This window comes from Cornus florida, unplaced genomic scaffold, assembly GCF_030987335.1.
Source record: "Cornus florida cultivar Cherokee Brave unplaced genomic scaffold, ASM3098733v1 CherokeeBrave_3.0.0_Hap2_Chr05, whole genome shotgun sequence".
NCBI lineage: Eukaryota > Viridiplantae > Streptophyta > Magnoliopsida > Cornales > Cornaceae > Cornus > Cornus florida.
In genome coordinates, this window is record NW_026775575.1 from 111085843 (window position 1) to 111103964 (window position 18122).

Sequence of the window (18122 nt, forward strand, 5' to 3'; positions counted from 1 at the left end):
TTAAAGTTGAGTAGTCCAAAATTTTTGTATAAATCTACTATAACATATTAGATTTACCAAAAAAATACATATACGCAGAACTATTGGAGATGGTCTAAGGCTTTAAGTTTATTTGATGTTTATTAATGTGCTGTGAAATAAAATTTCGTGTTTTATTTACTTGTAAGAAATAAATATATGAATATGTAATTATTTCATTTAAATTCATAATATTACAACAAAATGATAAAAAAAAAAAAAAATGTATTTTTTGTATGTAAAAAATATATACATTAAAAAAAATTCATCGATAATGGATATAGCCGTTAGGGAAAAAAAAATTAAAAAAAAAAGTTATTAAAAAATTAGCAAGTATTAAAATTTATTTATTTTTTTATTTTTTTTCTAATTGATACTCACACACACACGACCTCTACTGATATTCGAATCCCTGACCTCGCTTTGGGAAGTAGGGGTCTTATATCGTTAGGTTACAGGTTTATTGGTAAAGTATTAAAATTTACTCTTTTCGTACTAAAATAAGTTTTTATTTTTTGTGAGTCATAATTTTTAAAATGGACACATTTATAAGATAAAATAAGTAATATTTGTTATAAAATTTGAAGAGTTTAAAATGTTGATATGGTTCTTGAAAAATGGTAATTAGATGTGTGATTAGAGATGCTCTAACAAGTTAGCAAACCACGTAGCGTTATGATGTCATGCGCATTGGAATTCCCATCTCCTAGCCATCTCAGCATAAAAAGGGCCCGTCTGACATAGCAAAATGGGGACCACACTGATATAAGAGAGATGAACACGGCACTGGCCCATCCCAACAAATAAGAATTGGGCCGTACCAGCCTACTATATATTAGGCTGACAGGGAAAAGATAAAACACCACAGACCCTAGTGTGGATATTTAATTTGTCCCTTCCCTAATTGCCTATATAGCTTGTGTCCAAGTTTCAATTCAACTTATAGGCCCAGAAAGCCCATGTATATCTCACGGTGGTACTGTAGATTTGTAAACCTACTCCCACTTTACACTGAAACAAATTCCACCAATCATATTCCGCCATTACACAACCTCACCCAATAAAAGTACGGAGAAAGAAAAGCACACAAGGGATGGATTAGTGTCCCACCCAAACTATTTTCTTCGTCCATCACAAATTTTTAGAATTTTTTTTTTTAAAAAACCAAACCAGCCAAATAGGCAGAATTCCTTGACCAATGGAGTGCCATCCATTAGATTCACTAGTGTGGAACTCAATAGGTCCTACACTTGTGCAGGTATGGGATAGAGGGTGGTAATTCGTGTACATGAGTTGATTATTGTGTTAATGGAAGAATATTTTATTAAATAAGTAAATTAAAATTCAATTCATTTTATAATTAAGTCAAAATTTTTAATACTAACGCGACCTGTTTATTAAACAAATTAACATATTAATCATTTAGTGACTTGTTTATCAAAATAAGATATTTAATATTTCATCAAATAATAAAATACTAAAAAAAAATTGTCACAATTATTCAAAATATTCAAAATAAGAAAAAAAATCATAAAATTTAATCAAGATTTATGTTAAAATAATTTCATTGTCCATACTAATTAGTTTAAATGTATAACATATATAATACATAGATTATATTCATTATTACGACATGTTGGGTTACACGAGTTAAACTATTCAACCTTAACTCGACACAATTAAATAAACAGGTTAATCGTGTCAACCCGTTTACAACCCAAACCCACTTATCTTGTCTCGTGTTCGAATCGCGTCATAATTTGCCACCAATGTCACACGGAAGAAATGAGTTAAACCCGTAATATGTGTGAATACCTCGCGTAACCAAATAACAATAATAATAATAAGTGCACTGTTTCATATATTTATGTAATCAGTAATCAGTAATCACTCAATGTAGCACTATGAAATCAGTTTAACCCATGAGCAATTTTTGCATCACTTACCCTAGTTAGTAATTATCGAAATTACCATGAAGTTAGATTGTTAAAAAGACATCAAATAAAGACAATAACTAGTTCATAAATAACAAACATTAGCACCAGTGTACCACATACAAGATTCTCTTAACACAAGACACTAGAATGTTATATAATACGAAAACTACCCAACAACTAATTACTTAGACCATGGAGCCAAATAAAATTTGACCGCAGGTGTATGATGATACCTAAACTACCCCAACGCTTAATTAGTTAGGAGATAACCGTCATTAGAAAAAGTTTCAAGGCCACAAATTGAATCTCAATCGCTAGAGAGATTGAGAGCCCAAACTTAAATCTCAGAAATTCCACATGCAGTCGAGCTCGGTGGGTCCCACTGCCACTCTACCACCTTCCAGTTTAAGATTCTCGGGCGGCGGCCAGCAACCCATGGTTCCAAAACCACCCAAATCACCACCTTGCATTGGCGGCGCAGACACCGCCGAGAAGAACGGCAGCTGGAGATTCTCCTGCAGTGACCTCAAGCTCGGGAAAGCAGACATTCCGATGGTCCTGTGGAACCGAGAAGAAGGATCAACGGCCGCGTTGAAAGCCGCAGCAGCGGCCGCTGACGACGGCGGTGGAAACTCGAACGGAGCATGAGAGTTGAAGCTTGCAGCAATGGTGGAGAAACAGGGCACGTGCTCCTTTGTGGCATTGCCGTCGTAGGAGCAGCTGTCGCGGTCGGTGGCGCCGTAGGCGGAGGAGTCGAGCAGTGGCGGGAGAGAAGCTGAGGATGGAGAGCTCACTTCTGGGTAGAGATTGACGACGGAGTTCAGACGGTTTTTCTTGCCTCCTGGGGCGGAGGCGGAGCCACCTGAACCACTCTTCTGGAACACCCGTGAAATAACCCATTCATCCTACAAAGGTGGATGTCAATTATATACGTATAGATACACGCAAAAAAACATTTTGAACAACATAATAAGCCAACGCTCGATCACAGCTACATAAATGCATTCAACTGCTATTGCAGTTGGTATGATGCAATTAAATTGAACATAACTAGCTAGTTGACAGCCCAAATTATTATAAACATATGTGTGTACTGTATATATTATATATATTGATTATATAGCATATTGTACGTACTTTGGTGACTGAAATTACTTGTTTTTGTAATGAATAACCTACAGCTTTTAATAGCTGCCCCATATTACCAGCAATCAACTTTAATGCTAACATCTCAGCAGATTCACATTCTACTTCAGTAGACCGAGGAACATTAAAATCTCTTACCATTGTTAGTATCATCAAAAGCTCTAAAAGTTGTCACATTAAAATAAACAAAAAATTAAAAAATAAAATAAAAACGCAAAAAGTTTTCCTCTCCAACATCAGTTAAAAGGCCTTAAATTCATACTAGTAAATAAATTAATTAAAGTCATTTGTGATCACCAAGTTCAGACCTTTATTGCACATAGACACACACAGTGGCAAACACTAGCTAGCTAGCTAAGGTAGTAGAAGAATATTAGAGATACATGATACATACATACCTTGGAGCTTCTGGAGAGGTAATGGTAGGCGAATTTGCCTTCGAGACGGTACTCATGCATGACCCAGTTGCTCTTCTCACCCTTGGGAGCTCTTCCTCTGTAAAAGACTAGGGTTTTCTTCATACCCACAAGAGAGCAAGTCTTGGAGCTGTAGATCTCTCTGTCCTTCCCAGTGGCTTTCCAGTACCCAGCGTCGGTTGCTCTGTTGGTTCTAAGACCAGTTGGGTACTTGCGATCGCGGAGGCTGAAGAAGTACCACTCTTTCTCTCCCATCTTAGCTTTCTCTGCATCCAAACAAACACATTAAATTAATCAGAGAAAACTTCAAATTTCAATGATTTGACAAATTAATGAATTATAATGATATATACCAGGAAGCTCCCAGGGCTCGCATTTGTTGAGGTCAACTTCAGCAATGGCTCTGCCACTGAAGTTGCTGTCAAGGACCTTCTTGAGGAGGTAGTAGGTGATGAGTTCTTCGTCAGTTGGGTGAAACCTAAAACCAGGAGGCAAGTGTGCTTCATTGTTCCCAAAATGGTTGAAAGCTTCCATTATGAAAGAGATTCAGCAACACCCAGATGGGAATCACAACATGAAAAGCAAGAAAAAATCAACTAGTTTTCCAAGAAATTGTGAAAAACCCAGATGCGAAGAGTTGCAAAAATTAAGCGGATAAGGAACTACAAAAAAAGATGACAAGCAAGAGACTCTGTTTGTCCATGAAGTCCTAACACATATCTCTCCGCTTTTAAGCAAGCGTGTGTTGGTTTGGGGGAGAGAATTGGAAGAGTGGAGTGTTGTTATATGAGTGTTGTTTATGGGGATTTGATGAATCGATTGGCAGGAAGGAAAGGCGAAGAAATAAGGTATGATTTTGGCTGAAGAAATCTGCGTCTCTGGCCTGTCCTATTCTGTTTTCTGATCTCTCTGCACTCTCTGCTGCAGCCCTTATCATATCCATATGGCTAGAGAGAGAAAGTATGTAGATAGAGAGAGAGAGAGAGAGAGAGAGTAGAGGAGGAGGATGATGTATGAGCCTGAGGAGTGGGGCTCTGGTTCTGTTTTGAGTATGCGTGCGTGCGTGAGGAAGTGTGCAGGTATTCCTCTGTCAGTGAAGAAAATGAAAGGGAGGGAACAGAAAGTAGTTTCTAGAGAGAGAAAGGGGAGTTTTAGAGAGAGAAAGGAGGGAGGGGTGGAGAGATTTCACCATGGATCGATAAAGCTGATTCATATCTCATCTGTCAGCACAGTACAAGATTAAATAATCGGATGGACAGGGACAAGCTAAATACACGACATCTTTAATTTCTCTCCACCCTTTTTTTGATTCAGTTATCATCACCCTGTTTCTTGGGTTTTTGTTCATTTCAGCTCATTTTGCTGTCTATCAACATACAATGCGATTATGACAACCCGAAAAAGTATATAAAACCAACATTAAATTAATCTCATTTTTTGCATTTTGGTCGTATATCACATTTACAATACTAGTACTACGTATGCCATTTTCAATTGTGGGCACAAAATCATAGTTCAACATAAAAGGCAGTCTTGTAACTCTGGGAACCAAGAGTTCAATTTTGCCACAAAATATCTCTAAAATGTTGAATTGTGACAAAAATCAAAAGTCAAAGAAATAAGATGAAATATTTTAAAGCAATTTTTTTTAAGGATTTTATTAATATTCTTCAATCATCCTAATCTCATTCCCAATTAATTTAAAACACGAATAATCAACCAATAAAGTAGAATTTTCTTTATATCCCGTCTGTGTCTTATTAATCTTGGAATTTTATTGTCCAAAAAAAATCAAAAATACATTACTACTGTTGTTAGGAATACGATCAAATTTTATCCCGATTTACCTTGGTCCACATAAAATGGAGGAATTGTACGATGAATTATGTGCCACTCCAAGAACCCAACACTTCCAATATCAAAAGAATTGAATTATCTTTTCTTTTCCATCCAAGCCATCTACAATAACGTTAGAATTCAGATTCAGATTGTACTCGGAATGCCGACACCTCAATTTCTTTCGTCTTTATTTTTGCCTTCAATTTTTAACTTATTTTCTTCAAAATCAAACCTAGCCTCAACTTTTTAACAAAAGAAAATAGTAGCATGGTCACTTCGGAAATTCAAAAAGTACTTGGTTCCGCGTGTGATTGAAACAAAGTAATATATTGTACAGTAGTCTACTTCTGTCCCTCAAAATTGTACTACAAGTCCATTATTTGTAGGAAGTAGGGGAATTTTTACATTTATTTCAAGTAGTTGACCTACCTATCTTCCAGAAAATAAAATAAATCTTGGTTAAGATCGAAAATTAAGGAATATAATGCTACTGCAATTAAATTATTAATTTAGATAATAATTAAATTTAAACATTATTGAGTGACGTAAGTAATATTATGTCCTTAAAGAATGTGTTTACGTTCATGTTCATGTTTTCATCTTTGTCAAATTAATAAATAAAATAAATTTGAATTAATCAATATCAGATTAAAAATCTGTTAGTAACCCATTGGAATACCATTCAGGCATAGCAATAAGGGTTTTGATTGTCTGCACTAAAGCTTTGATCAATATCTTAGAAGTCACTCATCAAATCTACCAAAATAATAAAATATGTATTATCACATCAATTTTGATAATATTATAGTGATGCCTATCTTGAGTGCTGCCAAAACAACATTTCTTGCTGTCAAATCAATATGCAACTGTTGGAAAGTTTTAAACAACTGTTCACAGAGTTGCAGGCAATTGCTTCACAGACAAAGTCAACCCTTCACAAGTGCCTACCTAGTTGTTGATTTACATTTTCAATCAACGATGAGAACTATAATTTGTAGTCTAATAAGGAATTGGAATACTCCGTAACATTATTATTAATAATTATTATTATTTTTATTGTAGCATACTTCCCTATTCTCAATTAATATGGTTCAAATTTCTTGTAAGAGAAGTAAAATTTAAGAAATGAAAAAAAAAAATTCAATTCATTTTCAGGTTTTTTTTTTTTAATTGTTATATAGTAAGGCCCGGTTGGCAATTACTTTTATTTTGTGTTTTAATGAAACAAAACACAAATGCATGTTTAATAACATTTATTATGAATTACATTCTTAAAAAAAGAAGTCAAAAGCAGAAGTACTAAGTTAATTTTTCCGGTTAATTCCACATCGTAAATAATTACTAAAAAAAAATTTAAATAACATTTTTAACTACTCTTTTTAATTTTCAAACTTGCAATATTTTTTTTTGCAAATATAATTTTTTACTTTTTATTTCAAAAAACTTGCAACAAATTTTATGTGTTTCTGATTATTATTGAACACACTCTAAAAACTTAGTTCAAAACAAAAAAATAGATAAAAGAACAAAACTAACTTGTTTTTTCAAAGATGTTTAACTTAAAAATAATTATAAGCAGATAGAAGAATTAAACCCAAATAAATATTTAATTTGACGTGTTTTTATTTATCTTATTTACTTAAATAATTTTTAAAAAAATAATTATTTAACACATGATAAAAATAACCTACCACATCAAATTCGAAGTTAATTTAAAAATTCCTATGGTTACTCTTTAATTTGTTTTTTCATGACTTCAAAAACGTGGCCATGAAAGGTGTTAAAAAGTACATTAGTCATTAGTGGTATTTTTGTTTTACAAAGTAGATTTGGTGGGGGTGTGGGTAATATTTGAAGTGAAGTGAAAAAATGGATTTGAATCTAATTAATCTCTCATGCATGTATCTATTCAGCAATCCCGTTCCTGTATCCATCACCATCAGAAGGGGAGATTGATGCCCTGAGATATTGACGCGCCATGCCCGGATTTTGAGAAACAATGCCTCGAAGCAGGCTTTATATCAAATCATCTTATCAATCTGCATGATGCTAGGGACCCACCACAATCTCTTTTTCTCTCTACAAATATATATATACAAATATATGTCTATCATCTTTTCAACTTGACAAATACTACTTCTACTTCCTAACAGTAGTTACCATGAATGGCAAAAAAATCCCCACCGATCTTCTCTTTCTATGGCCATTTTACCAACTTTGCATTTATGGCCTCAAGTCCGTCCACTTCAAATGAGAACGAACCCGGGTTTTTGTCCATCTTGATTATTTAACCGTTCTGTATCTAGGGATGGCAACACACGGGTTTGGGGCGGGAGACCCGAATCCATCCCCATTTTGCTTTTCTCATTTTTGTCCAAAATCATTTATTAAACAAAATAGAAAAAAGGCCGACACAGGGTGCGGGCGAATATCTATTTATTATTTATTAGGTCTTTTGATTAATTAGCATAGAGAGTCTGAGAAGGAAAATATGCCTCCACGAGAAAGGAGGTATGCAGTCTAAGATTGTGGTGTGGGGGTGGATTGCGCACAAAAGTCTTTAATAATTATAATAGGAAAACTTAGGATTTGATTAGTAATACGTACTTAATATTTTTTAATATAAATTATATTATAATGGTAAAATTATAGTTCCTTTTGTCTCAAAAATTGCCTTGCTTTTGAAAAATTGTGTCAATTCAATTTGTGAGACTTGCGATTTTTAAAAAGTAATACTTTTTATGAGACAGAGAAAATAATTTTTAGTATTAACTGGACCAGGGTAACCTTCCGAGTCTCACCCTAGGGAGTTTTTAATCCTAACATATTCCCTTTGAAAATCATTTAATCATCTCCATTAAGTATTCTAAAAAAATCATAAGGGTTAGTTCAAGTGGCTAAGAATTTAGTCTGGTACTTCGAAAAACATGAGTCTAAGGTTCAATTTTTCTTGAGCCAAACAAATTCATTGAGAGAGTGTGAATATCAATTAAAAAAATAATAATAATAATCTAGAAGGGGTGGGTTGGGTATGAAATGAGGTAGGCAAATATCTAATTTTATTCTCTCTTTTATCTTTGTTTGTCACTTTTTTGACATTACATTTTAACTTGAAAAAAAAATTGCACCATTAAAAGACCAACTTATCGAATCAGATATTAAATTAATAACGCATTGGATATAAATTTATTTATCTAATTTTCATCTCTCTCTTGAAAAAAAAAAAAAAAAAATGACTACTTCACAAATCAAGTTATCAAAACAGACATTAAATTAATAACACAACCAATATGAATTTATTCATAAAATAAGCCGTTGAACAATGATATCAAATAGAAACAATTTTTTTTATCTGATTTTAGAGCGGGCCGCTAGAAAATTTTCTTATTGGATCCAATCAAATTTAATGCATTGTACAAGTTTAATTTATTTCTTAAGTCACGTAGAGCTCGGGGCAGGAGCAACTGCAAGATTGCAGTGCAAAAGTCACAAAATTAAAAGTGGGAGTAGGTGAGCGGGAGCAACTGCAAGATTGCAGTGCAAAAGTCACAAAATTAAGAGTTGAAGCGTAAGAATGATACCGGTTTACAAAAATTGTATGACTTATGCTATATTTAGAAGTACCGAACTAGCACCGGTTTACAAAAATTGTTTAACTTATGCTATATTTAGAAGTACCGAATTAGCACCTCAAATTTAAAACGAATAAAAATTTAATTAAAATTTCAAACTAAATTTCTTCTAATTTTACATTGAATGCAATATAGTGCTCCAAACACAACATTAGACTCTTCCAATGAGCTCCAAAGATTAATATTATGTGATTTAAAAGAAAAATGAGAAAGTAATTCATTCATTCGAATGGACTTAGATCCTCTAAGTTAAAGATTCTCTAAGTTATCATAAATTGAATTTCTACCAAATAACACGTAACATTAAAAATTGATCTACTGTGGATGTTAAACCACGTTAACTAATTTAAATTTTTTTAAAAAACTGCACCGTTTTAAAATAAGAAAAATTTATCAGAGCTTAAAAACTGTACCGTTTTGAATTAAGGAAAATTTACCATATTCTAACCACGTTTAATATCGTTATCTCTCCCTCATATCTGAAACAAGTCGCATCTCTGTTTCTCTTTTAAATAGTAACAAATTTTAAAAAAAAATTTCCTACTTAGTACTCACACAATCCTGATTCCAAAGGATTATTTGCACAGAGGCAGGGTTAATTGTTTGGTACATCATTCTTGAGGCTTCGATATTGCTTTCAATTTGAGACAAGTTATTTGGTGCTTTTGTAGCCCTATAATGTATTTAAAGCTTAAGAGTCTTGACATTGTAAATGAAAAATAAAAAATTGTACACATGCACTAAAACATCCTCTAGTTTTTCATAGCCTTATAATGCATTTAAAGTGATATTAATCACGCCTATAATTCAGTTGAATTATGTTTTAACGGATTCATTACCTTTTTATTGTATTACTTAAATAAAAAAAAATAAAATTATAAAAAAATCTAAAATCTAAAAATTTTGTGCAAACAATCATTTGGAACTGGAGTTGTGTGAGTATCAAATAGAAAAAAAAAAATTAAAATTTGTTAATCCCGCTATCCCATTTTATATGTCGGCTTTGGGAACCGTGACTCACAATGTGAGTCAGGTTCCCGAAGCCGACATGTAACATGGAATGGAGGTAGTACTATTTAAAAAAGAAACAGAGACGCGACTTGTTTCGGATACGAATAAAAATGAGAGAGAAGGAGAATCTTTTTTTTGGAAAAGATGAGGGAGAGATAATGATGTTAAACGTCGTTAAAGTATGGTAAATTTTCTTTAATTCAAAATAGAACAGTTTTTAAACTTTAATAAATTTTTCTTAATTCAAAACGGTGGAGTTTTCAAAATTTTTTTAAATTAGTTGACGTAATTTAACACCTACAATAAATAAATTTTTAATGTTTAATTCAGAGGATCCAAGTCCTGAACGAAGAAGCCAATCCCATTCTAACGATTTAATTCAATCTAAAACCTATTCATTCAAAAGTAAAAAACATAGAAAAATGGATTAAATGGTTCCTATTGCAAGCGACACTATGAATAAACATCATCATATACTGTATAATATTTGCCACTTCGATCCTTATTGAAGATCAGTTTCTACATCAACATGCAGGCATCGCTCACAAATGGATAGAAAATGTTTCGAGATGAACATGAAATGATAAATATTTTATTTTCTTTTCGGCTATTTGTATATAGTTTTTAAATATAGTGGCAAAAATTTGTAAAGATTTTGATGTCACACAAAGTAAAAATTAAAATGCTACTACTAAATAACACAAAATCTAAAAAAAAAAAAAAAATGGGAAAATAATTTTTAATTTATTCCAAAATTAATATAAATATTTTGTCAAGAATAATACTTAAGCACCTGTGCAGTGTTTGTCTTCGGCATTCTAACCAATAAGGACTCGCTTATCGATAAATTGCAAAGAGGAACCCACATGACGACAATATAAAGTCAGCCGCCGCCCTCCACCTACGGCGCTTTGTAGTGCGAGACCCCAACTCTGCTTTAAATTCACCTGAGTTTTTATGTATCGTGGACACTTCACTTAACCCTCAGGCCCACTATTCTCGTAATTGGATTTGTAGCTGTTGGATACAAGACTGCCCTGTCCTAGATGGGAATAGACCGTCTTGGATTTGGTCACATATATTTTAATTGGGTGATGGTGGTTTAATAAATAGATATTACATGGATAATAAAGTTTTGTCAACTTTTATCATTTTGGTAATTAATTCATGAGGCACACAAATGCTAAGGTCGAGCTTGACAATAAGACAAGTGCCTGTCTTTAGCTCACAAGGGTGACCCACTCTCATGACGAAGAAAAAAAAATATATTAAAATTTAACAAAAATAATTATTTATTAATTTTTAATAAATTTTTTTACACGTTTCATCCGATGGACTTTTTGATAAATATTTTTACATGTTCCAATCGATGGACTCAATCATGATTTTGACAAAGTAAAAATAAAAAAATATTTTATCTAAAAAATATATATATTTTTTCAAATATATATTTTACGGAAAAAAAAAAAAAAAAACAAAACCTAAATGTAATTATCCTTTCTTTAAATGTAATCTTTTATCCTATCACATCACACAACCTAGCTTGCCCCGAGAGACGATCTCATTTGTTCATAAGATCCTAATCCAATAACTGACATTTTATATTGGTTTTATGTGGTCTTCAACATTCTACATTTACTTAGTGGTAACTTAGCTGGTAGAATAGCTGAAGGCGTGTACTGCCTTCCTTTGTTTCAAATCATTTCCATCTATAAGTTTCAGCATTTACCGTTAACATTTACTTTATACACTAGTGTCATGCTTCATTTGTGTTGTAATACTAGCATTTAACTTTCAGTTGGGATAAGGCTATAATGTAAACTAGGCGGCACGGTAAACATACATATGATACGAGATGAATACGATACGAAAAATTTAAAAATAAAAAAATATACTAATGTAGTGATATGAAAAATTTAAAAAATATACGAATACGACAATACGAAATATTTAAAAATTCAAAAAATATACATTTTTTTTTTTTTTACCAATTTCTTGTAATATTATGAATCTAAATATAATTATTAATATGACGTAAAAGTTTGTTTCACAACACATAAAACAAGATTCCTTAATCATCATTTAATAAATAAAATAAACATCATTTGTCATCACTAGTCAATTTTGAACTTTTCTTAACAATTATATTATGTTATATTGTTATAAAATTTACAATTTGATAGTCAAAACTTATTTAAAATGTGTTATGAAACATTCGAGAAGAATTGGATACGCAATGGAAGTATTTGAAAAGTATCGAATACGTCTAAAAAATATCTGACACAAAATTATCTGTATCCGACATGGATACATCGTTATTGTCGAAGTATTCGTACTTTTTAGGTAAACTTAAAATATGTGCAAATAGATTTTAAATAGGTAAACCTTATTACTTATATACCAAGAATTGATGCTTTATATATGTGTGTGTAGTATTCAGAAGGAAAAAAAAAATTAGAGTATGAGTAAAGAAGGAAAATTTAACGAAAAACAAAGGAATATTAAGAGTTCAAGAAAAAGGAAAAAAAATTTAGAAGATAATATTAGAAATTAAAATTTTTATGGAGGGTGTCATATAAAAATTTTATTATAAATGTAAAAGTAGATTAAAAAATAGCTAGGTTCTATACTGGGCGGGGGCATGTGCCCCGTAAGCACACACTGGCTCCGATTAAATATCAAAATTTTTGACGCCTGACATCTTATTTGAGTTCCAAAAGAGTTCCAAAAATATCGAGTTGAACTCAAACTTGCAAGCAACCAACTAAAATTGTTTGGCCCCAATACCCTACAACGAAGACCGCATCAAAGACGAAGATGTAGAAAAAAATTTAAAATAAAATTTCAAAGTAAGACTCATTTGTCTTGATATAAAATATAGGACTTGTTTGCCTTGTTATAAAATTTTAGGACTAGATTGTTTATTTGTTTTAAATAAAGGTGGCAAATTACGATACGACCTGTCAACACGACTCAAACACGACACGAGATAAACAGGTTTATGTTAACCTTAAACGGGTTCGGGTCATGAACAGTTTGACACGATTAACCCATTTACTTAACTGTATTGGGTTAGGATTTAGGAATTCAATTCGTTTATGACCCGTTTAACTCAACATGTTATAATCGTAAACATGACATATGTAATGTGTTTGTCTAAACCCAATTACTATAAATAGTTAAGTCATTTCAACATAAACTTTGTTTACGTCTTATGATATTTCTTCTTATTTTGAATATTTAGGTTAATTGGAACAATTTTTTTATTATTATTATTTACTATTTGATTCAATATTAAGTGTCTCGTTTTGATAAATAAGTTTTTAAACGGATTAACACGTTTACCCATTTAATAAACATGTTGAGTTGCTTAACTTTCTTTATACAATTATTAAATAAATTGAATTTAAATTTACCTATTAAGTATAAGGGTAAAGTGCATTAAACCACCCTAAACTATACTCCAATGAGCAAAAAAACCCCCTGAATTTCAAAATGAACAAAAAACCTCATTGAACTATTCAGTCTGTTGCACTTTACCCAATCCCGCTACTGGCCGATAAATTTCCTTCCAAGTGAGAGGCCAAATTTATGTAAATGACTATATTGCCCTTATCAATTTAAAAGACTATAATGCCCATAAAACACCATTGGACCCAAACAAGCCCTAACAAATTCACTCATTGTCTTTTTCCTCTAGTACATATGATATATATACACATATATATACACAGCACATGTGATGCTCGTTCTTTGGCATTAGAATTGAAAGATCCAAGGTATAGTTTGAAACTTTTGTACCCAAATGTTAGCTTAGTATACAGTGAGTAAAAATAAAATCAAAATCAAAATAAAAAAATCAAAACCCATTTGGCATATACAGAACAAGAAATCAAAACCCATAAACATATTCTATCTGTACTTCCCACTCCAGTTCAAGAGTATTTAGCAGACTCGATACATTCTCCAACCTCCAACGAAGCAGGCACTCTTCTGCAATTTGACTCATTCTGATTTAGATATCCATCACAAAAATCAACTAGAAGGTGTTCTCACTTCGATTGGGACCGTCACATAGCTCTCTATCTAAATCGATATCAAATAAAAAAAAAAATTCAAAAACTTGCCGACCGCTCCTCTCCACCGACACATTTCTTCCTCACGACCGAGCCCTCGCCGGTCCGTCACTGCCGCTGCACCACCTGCGTTCCATCACAGCTGACATCATCCAAAGTCGAAACCGCCGAGGCTGTCTTCATCCTCTCTACTGTCCGAAGCTTCCTTGCTCGCCGTGAGTTCGACCGCCGTTCAATCCCGCCAAGCTTGCCCATGGCCGAGTCAACTGAGCCCTCCACCGGCTCTTTGCCGTTCAGTCCACCTGCCTCACCGTCACAGAGCCCTTCTCCACCTCGCCATCACAGCCAACCCTTCTCCATCAAGCCGCCACAGCCAAGCTCGTCACCGCCTTGCCCGCCGTTCTGTCAATCGCCGGCTTCGAGATCACCTTTTCAATTTGGGGGTTCATCGAGTTAGAGAGAGAGGGGAATGAGAAGAGAGACCCAGTTGAAGATAACGAAAAGAAAAGGAAAAATAAAAATAAAGTCAGCAGCCAATATTCCGCTGACACGTGTCCTCCAAGCATTTTATTTTCCTTAATGTGATGCGGCACCCTTTTTTGGAGGGGTAAATTAGACTTTTCCAAATTTCGGTAACTAGAAATGACCTGAAAAACATTCTTTGTCCTAAAACTACACCAAGACCATAGTTGAGGGGGGTTATTTTTAGTTAAGGAAGGTTAGTTACACTTAGGATATAGTTGAGGGGGTTTATTACACTTTATCCTTTAGTATAATATCATTATATTAACATAATACGAGTATGATCGACGAAAACAAATTCTAACTACTAGTTGGTTAAAAAGAGGACTAGGAGGTAATTTTACATATATTAAAATCCTTGGAATGAACAAATTGCCAACTCACCAATCCTGGATTACAAATTTGCAACGGCAGAGCCGTTGTCCCGTCCATTGGAGCCTTCCCGTGTGTCCTTGTTCAATTTGTGGTCCCCATGGTTACGTCAAGTTCTATCTTTCAGTTTTTCTGTTTCTTCCTAGCTTTTGATTTACACACAGGAAAAAATATATATATATATCTATATATGTCATATAATTGATTGACTACAAATCATAAATTATACAAGAAATGTATAAAATTTCTTTTAGGTACATAAAATGGACTAATCTGATCTTTGATATATATATATATATATATATGGTCATCAATATATAACCCAGTGCTCCAGCTCACCTGATCAATTTTCTTCCACAACCACATAGGTCAAACACACACTCCTCGCGAAGACTTGCAAGCATAAAAAGCTGAATCATCATCATTCATGATAAGCACAAAACAACCCCAAACTTATCTCAACTGTTTGAATTTAATAAGACCCATTCACCCATTACTCTATAAAACCCTTATATCCACATGTCACAAAAAGAATGGAGCATCATTAAGAAGGATCTTCGGAATCACCACTATGGAGGTCTCATCTTCCTCATTGCAGGCAAGTCTTTTAAATCCCTTTCATTTTCCATTTTTGTTTTTTGGAAGTCTGTTATTACTTATTACTCCTTGTATGTCACAGTTCATAGAATTATTTTTTTGGTAATTAACATCTATTCAAATTATTGCTATGATAATTATGCAAAATTTCACATAATTTACACTAATATTATATTTAAATGTAGTGAATTGGAATACTGGAATTGTAATTGAAATTGAGGACTAAAAGTTATGCGTGACGTAGTATTCTCTAAGACTAGAATTCAAATTCTATCAATATACTGAACAATTAGAAAAAGAGTAGGACAATTCAGATAATTATTAAGGCCATAAATAGAATTTGAACAATCTTGTAGCTCTTTCCTCTTTCTTTTTCTCCCAAATGTTCAATCCAAAGTCCTAGCTAGCTATGAGTATGAAAACAAAACGTGATAAATAAAAATGCTTTCACAAAATAGTGTCGAAAGTAATTGTTATTCCGTTTTGAAGTCATATGTAGTGGATTAAAAGACAAAATTATCCTTACAAATTACAGGACATTTTTGTCTTCATCATACTCCTAAAGTAAGTTACCATGAAATAGATATCTACTACAAATATGGGTAGCATTTAACACGAGTGGTACCTTAAATGTGAATGCGTTTTTTTATTTTGGCACAGCATCCTCTTTTATACATGTGATATAGAGTACTTTGGAGTTTGCCAAAATATTATTTTGTGTTACACAACAATGTTTTCTTTATTTTAAATTCATAATCTTCTGGTCATGTCCCGAATTAGGTGTCGCTTTTGGTATTTGTGCCAAAGACGACATCTAATTCGGAACAGAGATAATATTTATCCTCTCAAACAATATGTCAAAAAGTAGAAATCTGTACTTGGGATGTAACAATGTACACAACAAGTTATACGAAATTCTGAAACACAATACTTATGAGGGTTGCGAGCAAAAAACACTCTTATGGTATGTATATAAAATGTATAATCCTATATACGTTGTAAAAAAATTTTAACATTTAATTTTAGAGCAAATAAAGACATGAATTACAAAATAAGTAAAAATAACTAATTATATATAAAAATGACTAATTATCCCTCTCTTTTTTTTGGTTTTTTTTTAATCATCACTATAGCATACAATAGAAAAGTTGGTTTATTGTGTATATATATATAAGGGTATATATATATATATAGAGATAAGGGTGTTTTTAAAATTGTATATCTAAACAATAACTTCAAATTTTTATTTTTTTATTTTCAAATTTAACGGACTTATATACATAATATAAATTCTTTTTTGTTAAATTTTTTTAATTATATAAACAACATTAGGGATATTATTTGCCCATATATTTTTTCCAGTATTAAAAAAAATTTAACAAAATTATATAAACAACGTTAGGGATATTATTTGCCCATATGTTTTTCCCAGTACTTCACTAACATCTTGCATCGAGAACGCAAAGACTTGGTCTATTTGGTGATTTTGCAATGTATCTTGATGTAATACATGTTACGGAGTATTTTCGATATAAAGTATAATATTTACATCAATACCACGTCGTACTGATTCCCTAAAGCAGCATATGTTACTTTCAACCCCAAACACCGTAGTGGTGTTGGATCAGAGTGAAAAAAGAGGCTAGTGTAGATTTTGTCGTGGCATGTCTAATGGGCTAAAAGTTTGATAAGGATTGGTGAGTCCAAAAGCCTCGGACTCTTTTCTTTTGAAGATCCGACGGTACGGATGAAATGAGTGTGAGTTGTCACCATCACATGACTTTGGCAACAGGGTCGATGTAGATTGATATGATAGCTTGCATTGTATACTATTAAAGTTGCTAGAGGGGGATTGTGATAACATGTGACTAATCTACAAACTCTCATATACAGGAATCCTATCAGGACCAGTTGGTTATGATCAAATCATTTCTAAAAGTGAATGCCTCTGATTTGCCACGTGGCATTTCTCTAATGTCCTGATTGGACCCACAAAATGAGAAGTCTTATCTGGTCCAATCCATCTTAGTAATGTCTTGTCTTTTCAGTCTAATTTTCCAACCTAAAACGTGTCAAATTGTGTATTGGTCCGGACTGGGCTTCTTCTATTACGATTGGTTCGACCATAAAATTCAATGTTATGTTGAAACTAAGGCCTAAAATGTGCCATTTTGTCCAGACCAACCATTCCCCAAGCCCATGTAATGTGAGCACAGGTTGACATGGTTTGAAACAAAATACTCTTCCGTCACATAATAAGTGTTATTTATTCGAAACCGTGAAGTAATATATTCAACATTGATAGTATATTTACATTAAAATTTTATTTTCATGTATTTGTTTAGAATGAAAAATTACAAGAATATTTTAGCACAATACAATTTTATAACTTGAGAAATATGAAGAAAAAAAAGTTTAAAAGTACTTTTCCAAAATTTTTATTTTCTCCTTCCAAACTCTAAAAAAATCTTAATTTTTTTTTTTATATTTTTATTTCCTACACTTTGGACAACTTCCCGTATAAAATTTTAAGAATTGATCCAAGGAAATATAGAG

At 32.6% G+C, this 18122-nt stretch overlaps 1 protein-coding gene across 1 annotated transcript; it reads right to left on the minus strand.

Annotated features, from left to right (window-relative positions):
- Window positions 1–2291: 2291 nt before the first annotated feature.
- Window positions 2292–4051, minus strand: LOC132310482 (protein CUP-SHAPED COTYLEDON 2). Its single transcript, XM_059808654.1, has 3 exons — window positions 3871–4051; window positions 3500–3783; window positions 2292–2860 (listed from the first exon to the last, which is right to left on the minus strand). The coding sequence occupies exons 1-3, from the start codon at window positions 4049–4051 to the stop codon at window positions 2300–2302; spliced, it is 1026 nt and encodes a 341-aa protein (XP_059664637.1). The 3' UTR covers window positions 2292–2299.
- Window positions 4052–18122: the final 14071 nt, after the last annotated feature.

Coding starts and splice junctions, on each gene's coding strand:
- LOC132310482 (XM_059808654.1), bottom strand. CDS start 4,051: ATGGAAGCTTTCAACCATTTTGGGAACAATGAAGCACACTTGCCTCCT. Junction 3,784..3,870: donor CGAGCCCTGGGAGCTTCCTG/GTATATATCATT, acceptor GTTTGGATGCAG/AGAAAGCTAAGATGGGAGAG. Junction 2,861..3,499: donor ACCTCTCCAGAAGCTCCAAG/GTATGTATGTAT, acceptor CCACCTTTGTAG/GATGAATGGGTTATTTCACG.